Genomic DNA, 19,185 nt, shown 5'->3' on the forward strand with positions numbered 1-19,185 from the left:
CTCTGTATACATCTACTAAGTCCATTTGTTCACAGCTTTGCTTCAGATCTGTTATTTCCTTGCCATTTTTTGTCCAGTTGACCTATCTCTTTGTGTCAATGGGGTGTTGAGGTCCCCTGTTACAATAGTGTTATTAATTATATGGGTTTTCATGCCTGTTAAGATTTGTCTTATGTATATACATAAGATCAACATAGTTGATCTAATTGTCTTCTATTTCTTTGCTGAAAGAAACGGTTAATGAGCCCTTGATTGATCAATATTGCATGTCTCTGTTTTCATGAGAAACCACTTTGAAGATATCAATATGTAACACAACAAGCATTGTTAATTTCCTGCCACTTTGTAACTCTGTATTGTCTGTACTGTTCTTTTGCAATTTTGTAAAAGGTTGTTTGTCTGTTAATGTTTTCCTCCTTTTATTTTTAAAATAAAAAAGTAGAAGGAAATTAATAGAATTAGATTAAACTAACAGAAAAGGAAAAAGAAGAAAAAGGAGAACGAAAAAAGAAGAATAAAAAAGTAAAAGTTAAAAGGAAAATAGAAGAAAAACAGATAAAGTAAAAAATCCCAAGCCCCAAAAAACTGATGAAGTAGGAAAAAAAAGCAGTGATACCATAAAAATACCCTCTGTATATTTAAATGAGTGGTTTTGCAGCATCTATAATTTTGGAATCCAACAAGTCACTTATTTCTCCTCCTAGCTTTTCCATCTGTGGATTTGTGAGGTGCCTCCACTCCAGAGGCTCCTTTGTCCATTCACCCCAGGCTGTGGCCGCCATCCAATCCAAAGTGTCCTTGCTCATGTCGGTAGTTGGGAAAAGCAGTCAGACCTCTGATCTGTACTAGAATGTAGACAGGGCCAGGGTTCCAGCAGACTACTATGTAATACTATCACTTTGATATCCAGACACCTCTGAAAGCCACACGTGTGGGGCCTGGCTTGTCACCACAGAGTGTGGGGCCCTGTGCCCTTCCGAGCCTGAGCTTAAACTTCTCAGGGGGTCTATATCTAACCTGAACCCTGTCCATAACTGTCTCTCATGGCTGTTTCACCCAGTCATTATGCACAGGTAGCACTGGGAACCCTGAAATGAAGTTATTTGTCAGTCTTACATAATCAGTCCTTTCCTGAAATGGCACCCGATGAAACACTCTGGCAATGCAGGTGGTGCTGTACTGGATTCCTTCTCCAACTGTAGCCTGCAGTGTGGAAGGAGTCACTTTCAGCACGAAATCTCATGCTGTTTCTGCAGTGTGTAATATCTGTGGCCTTTTTTTGGACTGAGCACCCTTGGCCCTGTCTGTTGTTTCTCCCTAGAGCTCCCAACCCTGGGGGCTGACCTTGCTTGCCTCTGCATGGACTGATTCCCTTCCTCGGGAGCTGGGGTAGGCTTTCAGACTGCTTCTTACTTTTCTCTACATCATGGTCTATGTCTCCACCTTGTTTATATTTTCTAATTTTCCTATCAGATCGTTCCCAATTCTCAAGACATCTACTTCTTTTATTCTTGTCATCAAGTTGTTATTTTCAAGGTGTCTGGATTCCAGGTCCTGGAGAGGGTATATTTTGCTATTGATCACTACTTTGCCATTTTTGTCTTTCAGTTTCAGAAATACATTTCTTTAGAATAGTTTTCTTCTCAAAACTTAAGAGTCTTTCAACATGAAATTGTCTAGGTTTTAATCAAAATCATTCTTTATACCAAGACCCAGGAGGGTATCAAACAGAATGAATACCACCAAAAACAAAAGCAGCCAGTAGATGCCCATACCTGAATGACAAAGACTGTCAGTCAGCCAGGTGGAAATATTTGAGTGAGCAATTAGGGACACAGTAGAACAAAAAATAAAAAAAAAAATTTAAAAAATCTAAAATGGACATTTTAGATACGCAAATATAATAATTGCAATAAAAAGCTCAGTAGCTGAACCCAGCAGCAGTAAGGGTGGGGATTGTGTTACAGAAAAAGAATCAGTAAACTTGAAGATATAGTAAAACAGTAGAAATCTAGCTGAATATCAAAGAGAAAATAGAGCTAAAACAGTGTACAAAGCATCAGGGACCTTTGGAGCTATAACAGAAGACCTAATATTTCAATTCTCTGAATCCCAGAAGATGGTAAAGAGGTTAGGTCTGGAAAAGTGCTAAAGTAATGGTTACAGACTTGCAATTTTTGACAAGAGGCATAGAGATATAGATTCTGGAACCCAACCAAAAGAAATCCATACTAAGACTTACAATTTAATTTCAGAAAACTAAGGACAAAAAAAATTGAGCATTCAGGGAGAACAACTAGAATGATAGCAAGTTTCTCATCAGAAACTGTGGGCACTACAGCAAGTGGCATAATATTTTTCAAGGGCTGAAAGAAAAGAATTATTAACACAGAATCCTATAGCTAGCAAAAAAATACCCATTCCCATCTAGGACTGAGGTATAAAATGAGGGTAAGAGAAAACATCTCAGAGGAAGGAGAACTTGGAAATCTTTCAGAATCACTAAAAGAAGTTCTGTTAGCAGAAACGGGATGTTATGGAAAGAATGTTGAAGAATCAAAAAAGAAGCATGTTATATGCGTATACAAATATGCCAGATACAACCCACTATTCCACATGACTAATACGCACTAATAAAAACAAGGAAGAGAAAGTGGCATGAAAAAAATGACTTTTCTTCTCTTTCATGTTAACAAACCCCGATGTTTGCATCAAAAACTGTAACATGACGTCTGTGTTTCTTGTTTTGTTTTTTGTTTTGTTTTGTTTTGTTTTGTTTTGTTTTGTTTTGTTTTCAGTACCGGGAATCAAACTTAGGACTTCGTACTTGCCGGACAGGCACTTGTACCACTGAGCTATATCCCCGGCCTGTGTTTCTAAATATACATGGTGGAGACATTTATGACAATTATGGTATTACAAATGGGAAGGTAAAGGGACATATAGTAAGGCAGGGTTACTATACTCAAATGGGGATATACTTATAGATTGTGATAAGTTATCTATATGTAATATATGTAGATGGATAGCTGGTTGTGATGGCACGCATCTGTAATCCCAGCACTTGGGAAGCAGAAGGATCACCGTAAATTTGAGTCCAGCCTGAACTACATAGTGAGACTCTGTCTCAAAGAAAATGAAAGTGATAGATAAATACAGTAAGATTTTAGGAAAATGTTTAGGCAACCCATTGGAGTCAGGAAAAGCAAAATAAAAATGAAAAACAGAAAAATTGATTTCAGAAAATTAGATAGTAGGTTAAGCCCAATAATTGTATGAAATACAAATGAGCTAAATACAGAATTAAAAAACAGATTATTAAAGTAGATTAAAAAGCATGGCTCACCTCTATATTATCTACAAGAAACTCACTTAAAATATAACTTTATAGTCTGACAAAAAATAAAAGGTAAAAAAACATATAATCAAGGGAAAGTTAGATTGACTACATTGATGTTAGATATGGTAGATTTCAGAGCAAAAAAAATAAGAGAGAAACATTTTATAATTATAAAAGGACCAATCCACCAAAAAGACATAGCCATAGTAACTGTATGTACAACAGAGCTGTGAAGATGTGAAGCAAAAGCCAGTAGAACCAAAAATAATAGAAACAATTATACTTAGACTTCACCCCCTCCCAGCAATTGAGAACTAGATGGAAAATCATCATTAAGTGGATAAAAGAATTCAGCAACACCATCAGTCAGCAGGGTCTACTCTACATTTCTAGAGCACTTCAACAACAGCAGGATTCACTTTCTTGTCAAGTGCCCACAGAACATATACCAAGATAAAGGATATTCCTAGGCTGTAAAACAAACCTCAATGAATTTACCAGCTTTGAAATTAATACAGTGTTTTTCCAACTACAATGGTATCAAACCTGAAATCATTAAAAAAAAAAAGTTAACAGGAAAATAATTTGGAAAAGTTACTTGTATGTAATTTTACTTGTTTAATATTATTAAAATGATTTAAAAAGTTAACAGGAAAATAATTTGGAAAAGTTACTTGTGTGTGATTTTACTTATTTAATATTATTAAAATGATGATTATAGAACACATGAGTTACTGCCAAGGTTTAAGGGTGAGAAGGTAGTGAATGTGGCTCACGTAATGAGCAGTAAGGGGGATCCTTCAGTGTTGAAAATGTCTTTTTACCAAACTTGGTTGTGATAGAATTTTGCATTGTGAGACTCCATGTAAAGAATATAAGGATTGTTCCTGTTACTATTTTATGCTTTCCCGTGAATCTGCAGTTATCTCTAGGCATTTAATCTACAAAGCAAATCACCAAATATTACTAAAATCTTTGCAGCAAAGGAACACTAAATTGAGACTGTCTTTGTATAATCAGAGATTTGAAACAGAATTAACTTCAATCAGTAACTTTCTCACTACAACCAAAGTCTATACTGAACTGCCATTTTTCATCTTCCCTATAAACAGAGATCATAAAATACATTGCATTTGAAAGGGTTTGAAGGAAACATGCACTCTTGTTGTTGGTACTATCAATGGAGGACAGTTTGGTTACTGTCAATGGAGGGCTATTTGGTAGTATGTTTCAAAAGTAGAAATGCACCTGCCCTTTGTCCACAGACCTGTTTTCACAAATGGAACATGATATATATGTTCAGTGCAGTATTCACTGCAGTATTGACTAGTAGCAAAAGATTGGAAACAACCTAAATATCCTTCAAATCAGAGACTAGTTGCATTAGTGTATGTCAGTAAAATAACTATGAAGCCAAGAAAACCAGAACATGAAGAAGCTCTTCATATAAAGTGTCTTCAGGATATTTTAAGTATAAAAATCCAGGTACAGAACATTGTATATCCATGCTGTGTGTGCACTCCAGTGCTCACACACATGAATTTGTTTATGCAGAGAATGTTAAATTGCTTTCTAGGAAGGGAACTGATGAAAAATGAAGGGAAGACTTTTTACTATACCTTTTTTATACTTTTGAATGTTTAATAATTATTACTGAGTCAAAAATAAATTTTAAAAACTAGGAGACTGAGCAGTCTTATGGTAATGGCATAAAAACAAATCTATCATTCATGTTCTGCCATTGGTCACTAGTATTGATATTTGAGATGTACTCAGTTCACATAGTATGGGGATTTGGCATTGTAATTCTTCATTTTATCAGATATTCAGGATTTTTTTTTTTTTTTGACCTGGTACTGAGGACTGAACACAGGACACAGAGCCTTCACATTGAACTACATGTCAACCCTTTCATTTTTATTTTATTTTTATTTTTATATCAGAATAGGGTCTTAGTGTCTTGGTAAGGCACTAAGTTGGGCTCAAACTTTTGCTCCTCCTATCTCATCCTTCCAGAATGTTGGCATGAATCACCAGACCTAGATCATACTTATTATTTTACACTGTGTGCATAAGTGGAAAGATGAATGATTTTTATTTCTCTTTCTTCTTTCCTATATATCCCCAGTTTTCTCCAGTAAACAGTTTCCTGGCTTTTATGCATTATACAAGCCCGGAGATATCAGCAAATGCAGTGAGCTTGGTGTTAATGTGTATTGTACCATATTAAAACAAATAGTTTCACATATTAATTTGTAGTTTTAAAAAAATAATTGAGGTAAAATTCTACATTTTTATAATTTTATTGTGAGCTGTTATAGATGCTGACAAACCAGCAAGCCAGTTTTATGAGTAAATATGACATCCCTAATTAATCATTTTGTCAAATTGACATTGCTGTTTTAACTTTTCCCCAAATCATTTCCAGATTTGATTTTTACTCTCTGACTTTGGGGTCCCCTAAGCACCCTTTATAATTTATCATTAGCACCTAGTTGCCTAACAAAAGATGCATAGTGCACAACAGTTGATTTCTTTCCTAATTAATCCCTTCTAATTAAGGGTCCTCAAATTCTTAAGAAAAAAATGCTAATATGAATGGATTGGCTCTAATACTGTTGTCCCTTAGTATCGAAGGGGGATTTGTTCTAGGACCCCCTCTGTATATCAAAGTCTGTGTATGTTCAGGTCCCTTATAGAAAGTGAAATAGTATTTGCTTAACACACCCCCTCCTGTACACTATACAACATGTCTAGATCATTTATAATACTTAATAAAATGTAAGTGCTATATAAATGGTTCTTGTATTGTTCAGGGAATAATGACAGGAGAAAAAATCTGTACCTGTTCAGTGCTAGGGCAATTTTTTTCTGAATATTTTCAATCTACAATTGGTTGAGTCCACGGATGTGGCATGCGCAAATAGGAGGAATGACTGGAATTCTAGATGTAGTATTTATTATGTGCAGAAGACTTTGTGCCAGTATTTGTGTAAAATAAAAAGTTTGAATCTTTCTCAATAATTTTTTTTTTGTTGTGTCAGTTGATTTTTATGTGGCTCTTTGCTTTTAGGTAAATCTTACAAATCATTGTGGTTTTATGGGAGGATTACAAAAAAACAAAAGCACTGGATTGACCACTCCATATTTTGCTACCTCTACAGTAGAAGTAATATTTCATGTATCAACAAGAATGCCTTCTGATTCTGATGACTCTTTGACCAAAAAAGTAAGTACAATGAAAAAGTGCTTCAGAGTTAAAATCCTAGTGATGAAGAAAATTAATAAAATGAAATATTTAAGAAATCCAGTTGACCAAACACTATCTGGGTGTATTACTTCTTTCTTAACTCATTGCTGACTTTAAAAACAGGAGTGTTAGCCAGGCGTGGTAGTGCACACCTGTAATCCCAGCACTCAAGAGGCGAGGCAGGAGGTTTCCCCTAAGTTCAAGGCAAGCCTGGGCTGCATAATGAGTTCAAGCCCAGCCTGGACTATAGAGCAAGACCCTGTCTCAAAAAAACAAAACAAAAAAAACCCCAGGGTTATTATATAATACACTGTATTTTCCTTAAAAACCAGTGATGTGATTGAAGATTCCAGTCATTTTTAATTTTTTCCATAAATCTTATAATGTATATTTGAAGATTACAACATGATGTTATAGGACACATATAGATAGCAGAATTACTATTATAGTGGAGGAAATTAACATACCCTTCATCTCACAGTTACCTTCTTTGTAACAAAAAAATAGCTAAAATATTCTTATTTTTAAAAAACTCAAATACTGTACAATTTTACTGAACTATAGTTCTTGTATTAGTAGGTCTCTAAACTTGTTTATCGTACATACCTGCTATTTTGTATCCTTTGATCTACATCTCCCCATTTCCTTCTCCCACCCACTTTACCCATTATCTTATTCTTTCTCTATATATGTATAAATATTTTTTATCTCACATGTAAGTAAAATCATACAGTGTTGTTTGGGGTGTCTGGCTTCTTTCATTTAGCATATCTTCAGTATTGATCCATGTTGTGGCAGTGGCAGGATTTCCTTTTTAAGGCAGATTAATATTCCATTTTGCACACACATATTCCCCATTTTCTTTATCCATTCATTTATGGGTAGACACTGAGGGTGTCCCCATATCTTGGCTTTTGTGAACAGTGCCGCAGTGAACATGTGAGTATAGACAGCTTTATGAGGTGTTGATTTTACTTCTTTTAGGTGTATATCCAGAAGGGGGATTACACCATCATTTGGCAATTCTATTTTTAATTTCTTTGGGAACCTCCATACTGTTTGTTTTAAAGGCTGTCACAGTCTACATTCCCAGCAACAGTATACAAGGATTCCGTTTTTTTCATGATTTATTTCTCATGTAGGATAGGCTTCAAAGGTCTTACGAACCTGCTTAGATTTTTTTTTAATCCTAAGTAGTATGAAAATTAGTCAACCAGACATGTTTGTATTTATTCCTGGACATTCTACTCAGTTCCATTGGTCTTTTCTATTTTTATGCCACTGCTATCCTTTTTTTTTATTATTATTATGCATGTTTTTTTTTTATTTACTAGTATTTTCTCCTATTTTGTGGGTTGTCTTTCCACTCAGTTGAAAATATCCTTTGATACATCAGTCTTAATGTTCATAGACTCCCAGTTAATTTTTCTTTTGTTGCCTCTGCTTTTGGTGTTAATTCAATAAATCATTGCCAAATCTCACAAAGATTTTTCATACTTTTTCTTCTAAGAATTGTATAACTTTAGCTCTTAACATTTAGATCTAGAATCCATTTCAAATTAATTTTTGTAGATGGTATGAGGTAAATGCTATCTAAGTTCATTTTATTGTACAAGGATACCCAGTTTTCCCTTTAAAATTAGTTGAAAAGCCTTTCTATTCTATTCCATTGATCTAAATGTCTGTCCACACTGTTTGGCTACTATAACATTGCCGTACACTTTGACATCAGGAAGTATGAGTCTTCCATTTTCTTTTTGGAGATCATTTGATCTTCTTTCAAGGTCTCTTGAAATTCTGTGTAAAAAACTTAGGATGGATTTTCTATTTCTGCAAAAATCAATGTTCAGATTTTGATGGGGACCACATTGAATCTTAGATCATTTGGACAGTACTGATATCATGTCTTCTAATTCATGAACTCAGGATATATTTCCAATTATTTACATTAACTTAAAGTCTTAAATTTGCCAGGGGGAAAAATACTAGTATGTTCTCCAATTATTTAGTAAGGAAAACTTAGGTAGTTTTACAGTATAATATTTCATGCACTTAAGAGGCCAGAAGCATTCTAACTTTTAACCACTTAACAGTGTACCCCAAGTTTCACTTGGGCAGCTCATTTATGTACTATCTCAACCATCGCCCAGACAGGTATCATTTCAATCAGTCTGTTCTTGTACTGAATAAATTTGATAAAATTGTCATTTTTGTATTTCCTGTTATATTATAAAAATTAAAAGATAGGCAATTTTTAGCCATCCTATTTTTAAATAATTGGACTGGTAAGTGGTTAAAAATATAAATGTAGTTTTAATTTCTAAACAGTTATAGTGTAAACATGTATTATTCTGGTTGTTAAACTAAAAAACTGTTTATTACTGAAGAAAATTACCCAGGCTGAATAAGCTTTTTTACTTACTAAAGCAATTTAAAGGATTTGTTTTAAAGTCCAACAAAAAGAATACATACTTATATAACTAGTTTAAATCTTCTTTTCATACAAATCAAAAATGTATAAACATTGATTTCTCTATATACTGATTTTTCCTATTCTCTGTGACCCATGTTTTTAATCTGCTTCTCAGAGTCCTAGTAAGATTTTTTTCAAGAACAAGCTTATATTTTACACTACAGCATCACTTTCTCCTTAACAAGTTAAATGTTTAAACTTAATCATAGATGCCAATTGTCTTATACCAGTTCTTAATAAAAAATCACTTTCTGTATTGGTATTTTTTCTCCTGAATTTAATAAATTCCACATTAGTAGTAATAAGTTGAAGCCTAGAACATGTGTCCTATTACAAATGAACAATTGGATATCATTAAGTTGTCCCCCTTTTCCTTTGTACATATATCTTCAGGTGTGTTAATCCATTCAGTAGACACATTAATGAGCACTAGTTGAAGTGTAATATTGGAGGAAGTAAGGCTTGTTGACCTCAGCATGGAGTTTAATACCTCTAATTAAATTAGGTAGTCGACAGTCAGTATAAAGAAATAGCCATGCCTCTGGCAAGCTAGAATTATTTATAACTCTGGTTTTTTGCTTTAAACTTGGTAGGAGAAAATCATTTGTATCCATTTTATAGAAACTAATTTTAGTTCTGACTTTTTACTTAGAATATCATGTGGTATTTTTGTAAATTATTTTTTAAATATTTTATTTTCTTAGATAGGAAGTAAATGTCCCTAGACTTACTTAAGTATAACATTTTTATTTCTTGTGAAGAGAAGGCTTTCAGTAGCAGCAAGATGTTTACAACATAGACTGTACTTTTTGAACAAATTAACCATTCAATCTAGTACTCTGTCTTAGAAATATCTACCATATCAAAAATCTCGATATAACCCCAGTCCAGGCCATCTGTTCTATAAATTATCTCTACCCGAGGAAGATTGATGGAAAATGGTTAAAAATAATTTCCACTTAACTGAGTGTATTCACCCCTAAAAATCAAAAGTGCTGCAAGCATTGGTATAAAGTGTTCACAGGAGCCTCTCTCATTTCCTCTGTCTCCTTGTTCTAGCCACTTGCTGATACTCTGCTTCCAAGGTAGCTGAATCATCCTTTTAGAAGTTTGATGAAGATCAAGTTGAGATAATTGCAGCATACTTAGTTGGACTCTCTAGTCTGTCTTTCATTTCCTGCACCCCCCAAAAGAGGAGAAAGAAGCACTTTATTTAAGTCGTTTTCCTCTGCAATACTATTAGTGTAATGGACAGCATTTCATTTTCTGTCTTGAAATTTGGTCATGGTAGTTTTGTAAATAAATGAGCCCTGTAGACCTGTTTTGTCCAATTTTAATTTTAAATGTTTTAAAATTTTATATAAAAAAATTTAAAGATAAGATACTTCCCAGAGAACAATATGCTGAATATAATCTCGTAGGTGAATTTTAACAAAACAAGTTTGAAAAATAACAGAAACGTTTTTATTTCTTAGTAAAAAGTGAAGTTAATATTATAATTAATAAATGCTGTCAAATTATACTCATGGTTTCATTCCCAAGTAATTTCGTTTAGTTTCATTTTTCTATCTTAGATTCTGACCATAACCCCAATTTTTACAAATGTACTCCTCATGACAAAGAAAAACCAGGCTAGAAAAACCAAGAAGTGTGATTGGTTGGGTTCAAATATGTCTTATCACTCTGAATGATATAATTTGAATAGGATACCAGTAGCTTCTCATTGCATTTAGAATAAAATTTTGTTTCCTCACTTAAGACCTTCAGTAACCTCCATTATTTGGCCACCTTCCTACCTACCTCTAGTTTTTTTGTTGTTGGTTGTTTTCTTTGTTTTTCTACCTACTTATTTGATCTTGCCTCTTGTCACCTCCTTACTCATTTACCAGTCTGGCCTCATTGGCTTTCATTCTAGCTTTCTATCATATCAAGTTCATTCACATATCAAAGGCTATGTATATCCTTACTGACCCTCAGTTTCAAATGTTTTTTTCTGTAGGCTTCCTCATTTTCATTGTTCTATTGTCAAATTCACATGACAGTTTCTCAGAAAGACCTTTGAAGACCATTCTAGTTAGCCCCCTTCTATTCAGGAACAGTATTATAGTACCCTGTAGTTTTTTTTTCTAGTAGTTATCACTATGTAAAGTTATCTTGTTAATTTTTTTGTATGTTCACTGACTCTTTCCACTAGGAAAATCAAGGTCATGAAGTAAAGGACTTGGATTTGTTTATTGCTATACCCCCAGCACTTACAACCAGGCTTACTGGTGTTTAATAAATGTTTCAAATCAAAAGAAATACCTACAGACATCTTTATTGCTATCAGTGTGGAATTCTTAAATAAATGCCAAATTGCAGATAATTCTGTTTTTATACTGTACGCTGTGCAACAATAGAGAAACGTTTGCCACATATCATTACGCTGTCTTTTTAGTACCCAGCAACATTTAATAGTAAGACTCCTAAGACAGTACTAGATGCCGTACCTGTGGCTGTCAAGAAGCTTTTCTTAATTGTTAAAAATGAATAAAGGTAGCAAATTAATATATGAAAATATGAGTGACTATATAAAAATATATATAGAAAATATTTTATACAATTGAGGTGTAGATGATAGGTGTAGATGTATGTTTTGCTAAATATGAGTACTGGACAGTGGGTGAAATAACAGGGGCTTGGAGCATTGAGAATATTGTTTCCATTTCTGCATATATACTTGAAGTAACTGCCTAACCTAATTGACTTTCTGTATGTTCTTCAGCTTTTAGTTCAAGTGCCATTATAGATCAGTGTTCTTTGTTACTTGTATTTAGAAAAGAACATTTAAACATTATCTGTGGGGCCGGGAATATAGCTCAGCGGCACAGCACCTGCCTGGCAAGCATGAGGTCGTGAGTTCGATTCCTGGTACCAAAAAAAAAAAATTATCTGTGTTTTAAACTATTCTATTATGTATTGTGTAGTGAGTTTACTCTGTCTGTAGGAGACCCAACGCTTTGAAAACAGAGATCATTTCTGTTTTTCCTCATCAATGCATTTGCAAAAGCTAGGACCGCACATTCAGTAAGCTCTAGGACAGTAATGGCGAACCTTTCAGAACTTTTAATGATAAACAGCCTGCTGTGGCACATGTGCTGTAGGTTCGCCACCACTGCTTTAGGGTAATATTTGTTAGTGAATAAAAAGAATTGATTGGAAGGAGGAAGAGAAGGATGGAAAACAGAAAACTTAAAATTCAGGGATTACTTCAGGTATATAGGACAACTAATAGAAAGGTATAAAAACAGGCCACAGTGCATTTTTTTAATGAAGAGCTTGTTAGAGAGTAGGGAGGAAACCAGTAGAATCAAAGAACACTCACTTTGATCCGGAGTGATTATAATTAGTTGATTGGTTCCTATAACAAAAGTGGGAGAAACCGCTGGGTAAGCTGGTTTACAAGAGAGATAATATAATTACATGAATTCTAGTCTGTAGCCCAGGTGAACATTTTATGACACTAAGGAAATCTAGATTTGACTCTGGGATACCTGTTGATGATCATGGAAAATGAGAACTCTGCCTTAAGAAGGATGTACTAACGAAAGTACTGTAGACTGGATGGCTTATAAACAACAGGAATCTGTTTATCATAGTTATAGAGGCTGGCAAGGTAAAGGCACTGGCAGGTTAAGTGTCTGGTGAGGGACCACTTCCTAGTTCACAGAGAATTGTCTTCTTGTAAGCTCGTGGCACAGGTAGCAAGCAAGCTGTCTGGAATCTCTTATGAAGGCATTAATCCCTTATAAAAGAGCCCTCATGCATCTAGTCACCTCCCAAAGTACCCCATTCCTAATACCATCATATTGGGGGTTAGGATTTCCGCATATGAACTTGTGGGTGGGAGGAGGACAACATATCAATATGCAGTCTATAGTAATGACAAACATCTGATTTTCACAAAAAGACATAGAGCAGCCCACGGACTGCAGAAATTACCTACATTCATGAGGCCCATGTCAGTGCCTGGTAAAATAGCATTATTAAACAGATGGTTGGTGAGCACTTAGATAATGAAGTAGTGAGCACTAAGGAGCCAACATAAGTTAGTTCACCATAACAAATTACATCAAAGTAATTTAATTTCTTTTAATAGGATTACTAGATCAGGGACAGCCATAGACTATATAAAGCATTTAACTAAGTTATTTGTGTGGACAAGTTGAAGAAATGTGGCCTTAATAGTTCAGTAACTATGTTCCCAACTGATTGTATGATAATATCCGAAACATGTAAATTAATTATTTAACAAGAAGCACTGTGTGGAGGTGGTTAAAGTATGTTTTCTAAAACTAGCTGGCCTGTATCTGAATCCTGGTTCTGGCACTTACTGGTTGTTTGACCTTAGGCAAGCACCATCATCCTTTTAGGCTTCAATTCCTCACATGTAAAATAGGGCACTTAGGATAGGAAGAACTTAATAAGTAGTAAGCGCAAAATAAATAAACATTTTTTTTAAAACCAAGAGGAAAGTCTGTAATGATTGGCTGGAAGGCTGTTATCTTGACCTGTTCCATTTGACATTTTTGTTCAAAGCCTAAATGAAGACAAAAGAATTTAAATTTAAAGATAACCTAAATCTGGTAAAGATAGAGCCAGCATGTTGAACAGCAGAATAAGGCTAATAACAGACCTTGACAAGCTTAACAATAATCTGAACTTTGTAAGGTAAAATTTAATAGGAGTACATATGAAACCCACTCTTAGTTCTAGCAGTCAGTTGTTTCTGCCTAAAAGAACTTAATAAGAAAAAAGACTTGGGGGATTTGAATTGAGTGGAGTTCCACTTGATCAATGGTACAAAGATGCAGAAAATAATGTAGTGACCAGAACAACAAAGGAAGAAAAAGTACCTCTGTGGGTTTGCTATCTTAGAGTATGTATTGATACCATATTCTATTCTAGACACTACAGTTTAACAGAAACATCAGTAAACAGAGGCAAGCATCAAGGAAAATGAGTATGTTCATAAACTATGAGAAGAGGAAGTAAAACCACTTATAAACCTGGAAAACTGGAGGCATTAAACCAATCTTCAGATACCTGAAGATATTTAGAATACAAATTGTATTTATTTGATAAGGTTTATTTCATAAGAACTAGCTTCAGGAAGGCAGGTTTGGCCTCAGTATAAAGAATATTCTAATGATTCTAGCTTCTTAAAAGTTAAATAACAGGGCGTGGTGGCACACACCTGTGATCCCAGCCCTCAGGAGGCTGAGGCAGGAGGATTGTTGTGAGTTCGAGGCCAGCTTGGGCTACAAAGTGAACTGAAGGCCAGCCTGAACTGCATAGCGAGATCCTGTCTCAAAGACAAAAAAAAATGACCTAGACTGATTTGCTAATTATTAAACTCTCTAATCTTAAAAGATTTGAGAAGAGGCAGGATATTTCTCAAGAATACTACAGTGAAGAGTTCCTGTATTGAGTGGAAAATTATACATTAAAAGATTTCATCTATGCTGTCATGTACTAAGAACTTCTGTTTTACACATGTTGAACTTCATTTTGTGCTTTATCTTCAAAAATTAATAATAATTTCCAGGTTATGTTATATACCTTAAATTCCAAAATGACTTCAACAGTAGTTGAATGAATTTGGAAGTCATTTGGTTGTCAATCATTTTAACAGACCTGTCTTATGTACAGACATCTTATACCTTATTTCATAAATGGATTGCCATCTGGATCCAAAAACATGCAGATAGAAGCTCTTTTGAGAATTTTCAGAAAATAGGAAAGCCTGCTGAATGTATACATAGTTTTATTAATCCATAAGATAGGAGGAACAAATAGTACTATAAAATAGTAAGTAGTAGAAAAACAAATACTATAAAATAGTTTAGGAGGTAGTTATGTCACATATACATACAGTTGAAGTTTCCATTAGCTGTTAATTGTTAATAATTCATTCCTTCAGTAGTCTTTGCAAAATTTCCAAGATACAAGCAGTGATTGACAATTTCTCAGTTTGTCTTACATAGATTTTAAAGATATAAAAATAGAAAAACATGCCTTATGATAACAGCCTAAGATAATTATTTTATACCATTTGAATAAATTATAAAATATTTTCATGAACAGTTTCCCTCAAAATATTTGAGCATGTCTAGAATGACTTTTTTATGTGCCAAAAATTGGTTCTGTGCCAAAAATCTTCATTGTAACATCCTGGAAGAAATGTGTATTCTTTTCCATTAAACTTCTGTGGTGGACTTTTAATACTGTGTGGAAGATATTTGAAGACAAGCTTTGGTTATAAGATAAAAGTGCAGTTTTTGTTTTCTCTTGTTTCTTTAGATAAGTGGGCACTAGAAATTATAGATAGTTTTGGCAAGAGTTCAAGGGTTAATGTAGCAGATAAATAAAAGGAATTTTCTGTAAATTGAGACCTGCATTATTTCAGTTGTCTTGTCTTTCCTAACCTAACTCATTTAATTTTAAAAAGTAAATACTTAAATTCTTCCTGACAGTGTGCTCAGCTTTTACTATCGTTTATTACTTCAATTATACTTGATATCACTTAGAACAATCTGCCATTTGGAAATCTCAGTATAGCCTGGAGCTTAGTATTAGATCTGGCTGCTATTGTAACATGTACAGCATATGACATTAATGTATCAAAATTAGATTGGATCATCCCTCCTGGTTAAATTTATTTCACATTTCTTTTGTATTCAGTTAACATAAACCTATTAGGGAAGCTGACACATGGGGATGGCTGTATAGGAAGGATATTTTTAAAGTATTTTGATTAAAAAATGAAATTATACAGCCACTGAGTTGTGTAATCTTTTTTTTTCCTTTTTAAAAATGACAAAAGTCCAATTCCTCTATTTCTGTTGTTCCAGATATGCTCTACACAGATATAAGGAGTTCAATATTCCAGTATTAAGGAGTAACCGAAGAGAGCTTTTCACCAATTTGACTTAACCCCTTTATTTGTTTAAGTCACACTTTAAAATTATTTGCCTACCCTATGCCTTTAGTTTTTTTAAATTGCGTATTTTAAAAATAGAAATTGCCTACATGTTAGCTCATAGCATAACTATTGACACTTACCCCACTTTTGTCTTCCAAATTTTCCCCTCTGTGATGTGTCCAGTTATGTGATAGTAATAGAAAACCCTATGTAAAATGTGTACAAAAGGCAGACTCAAATGTTTGTAGTGGCAGAATTAATACGTTATATAATGTATTTTGGTAGAATATAGTTTGTATTTGTAGTGATAGAATCAATATGTATATAATTTATATTATGACATTTCATTTATCAATTATATATGATTTATCATAATAATTTCATAATATAAGTTATATAGTAATCTGGAGAAGAAAATTCAAGAATAGGATATCAACTTCATCTTTTTAGTAAAGTACCAGAATTCCAACTTTTAGGTTCTTTACATTCTTACAGTTTTAATTATTATAACGTTCTCAGATTGCCAGAAACACTTTTGTAAGTACTGTAAATAGCTAAATAATATTTTAAGAGTGTAATAAATATCAAGATATCTATATGGAGGAATTTATAAGTTCCATAGGGAAAGAAAACCTGGAAATTAATTTGTTAAACCAAACATAATCAGTTTTCTTTTATGCAGTAGATGACTATCCAATTTATGAATTATCTATTTCTTTTACTTCTCCTGTTACCTCCTTCAGGCCACTTCACTGCTGCTCAACACTTGAAGAGAATGATAAAAAAAAGAAAACTCTCAAATTAATCAGTTTTTGTTTTGTTTTTTGTTTGTTTATCTTTAGTTTTTTTGAGACAAGGTCTCACTGTATACTCCAGGCTGGTCTTGAAGGCTCTGTGTAGCCAGGCTGGCCTCACACTCACAGTGATCCTCAGCCTCAGCCTCCCAGGGGCTGGATTATAGGCATGCAACCAACACACCAGGCTTCAAGCACTGTTTTAAATAACTTTTTAAAAAAGGTTTTGTAGTGGAGAACTGGTGCGGTTGCTAGTTAGGAAGACCGGGGTATATGTGAATCTTTTTATTGAGGTCTAGGTTTCACATTGACTATGGACAGTTGAAAATATCTGGTTTTCTGCAGTGTCTCCTCATGTTTTTTGAATGTGTTACATAAAAATCCTTTCTCCTTTTTGTAGTATGTTGTTGTCACAAGCTCTATAACTACACTCACAGAGCTTTTATAAACCACTATAAATTATTTTCTTGACTTTTCCAGTTGAGACATTTAGGAAATGATGAAGTGCACATTGTTTGGTCAGAGCATACCAGAGACTACAGGAGAGGAATTATTCCTACAGAATTTGGTGATGTCCTTATTGTAATATACCCAATGAAAAATCACATGTTCAGCATCCAGATAATGAAAAAACCGGAGGTAAGAACTCCTTAGCTTCCATTTTAATAATAGATTTTGTGTTCTATATGAATTTGCAAGTTCTTTACATCTTATACAAGAAAAATTGGACCAAGCATCACATTGTGCTGTAAAAGTAGTGGAAAATACAATACAGACTTTAGTAGCTATGTACATTTTCTTAAGCCTGGTTTAGAAGAGCTGAAATGGTAAGTAGCAAGAAACTTCTCAAGCAGTAGATGGCCAGGGTAGTTCCCTGAAGAAAAGTTCCTTTGTACTCAGCTCATAAAAAGCTTGTCTTTTGTTATGTGTTCCTTCCTTTCAAAAAATTTTAACTGAATTATTTTAATGGAGGACCTACTTTTTGACAGTTGATCAGACTATTCAGAATTCCTTAAATTCAGTTAAGTTGTCAATGTGTGAATTTTGCAATGGCTAGGATTTTTTCTAAGACTTGTCTAATCCAGAGGTCAACATATTAGGGTCCCAATACCTGATATTATACAGTCTACAAGCTAAGAATGTTTTTACGTTTTTAAAGAATTTTTCTTTTTAAAAAAACTGAAGACTACAGCAGAGACAGTATATAACCACAGAGCCTGAAATACTTGCTGGGTTACCCACAGCTTATTTCCTTGCCTTCAGCAACCACTTACACCAACAATACTCTAATAAAATAACCTTTCGTGTGTGTACTGGGGATTCAGCCTAGGAGCTCTCACTTGAGGCAAGTGTACTAGGCCTGAGTTAGATCCCCCAGTCTTAAGTAGAATAACTTGATACTATCAGTCACCTGATAAAACTGACATTTAAATATCAAAACGTAGATTTTTTTTTTTTCTATTAAACCCAGGTAATGAGTAATTTAGGTTCATGGTAAAGTTTGTATCTCACAAAAATAATGAAACTCTAACTTCCTACCTATAAGATTGTGTATCTTTCCTGTTTTCTCATTAGAGAAAAAGAGATAAATTTCCATTCTTGGATTTTTTTTAAGTTAATTTTATTGGTACACTTTTGATATAAAGATCACATCCATTGTTGGATTTTTGTTTGCAGTTGAAAGTGCAAAAATTTGAAAATCGGTAGGATATATAAATTATTTAGTCAGTTATATGAAGCACATGAGTCTTTTAAATGCACCCTGTAGACTTTGGCATTTTTTATTGTCCTAGTCTGAGTGATCCATCATAGAAAATAATTGAATTTTAATAATATTTTTGCTAAAGGAAGTTCTAAAGAAGCAGAAACCCTTTTGTATGCATAATGTCTTAATTGCTCTTATTTTTAGTTTTTCTGCTATTTGAGTATGTAATTATGTTCTTTTTCTCAGGTTCCTTTCTTTGGTCCACTTTTTGATGGTGCTATCGTGAACGGGAAGGTTCTACCCATTATGGTTCGAGCAACAGCTATAAATGCAAGTCGTGCTCTGAAATCATTAATTCCATTGTATCAAAACTTGTATCCTTTTTTAACTATGTGACTTCTATTATAATGTATGTCTACTTTTCAAGGTAAATATTTCTTACGTGTTAAGACCTTTGAATGTCTATTAATAAATAGGTGGTAGAATTCCTTCCCAATGATTGATTAGTTGTGGTATTTGAATAATGTATGTGCTTTTACATACTTTTGATCAGTATTAATCTTTTAGCTAATTATTTACAGTCCTATTATTTTCTAGGACTCTGCTGTTCTAGAAATACTGAAGTAACCAAAACTGTCTGCACAGAATTCAGTCTAGTT

At 33.8% G+C, this 19,185-nt stretch overlaps 1 protein-coding gene across 8 annotated transcripts in view; it reads left to right on the forward strand.

The window, feature by feature from the left end:
• The window catches only part of Ralgapa1 (Ral GTPase activating protein, alpha subunit 1 (catalytic)), a 246,379-nt gene that overhangs the window by 196,394 nt on the left and 30,800 nt on the right, over positions 1-19,185 (forward strand). For all 8 annotated transcript variants that reach the window (XM_013510373.1, XM_013510372.1, XM_013510369.1 and 5 more), the window contains 3 exons: positions 6,414-6,569; positions 17,302-17,460; positions 18,773-18,900. In XM_013510373.1, the coding sequence (XP_013365827.1) occupies positions 6,414-6,569; positions 17,302-17,460; positions 18,773-18,900 (443 nt within the window). The remainder of the gene's footprint in view (positions 1-6,413; positions 6,570-17,301; positions 17,461-18,772; positions 18,901-19,185) is intronic.

This window comes from Chinchilla lanigera, unplaced genomic scaffold (genome assembly GCF_000276665.1).
Source record: "Chinchilla lanigera isolate Chin_1 unplaced genomic scaffold, ChiLan1.0 scaffold00008, whole genome shotgun sequence".
NCBI lineage: Eukaryota > Metazoa > Chordata > Mammalia > Rodentia > Chinchillidae > Chinchilla > Chinchilla lanigera.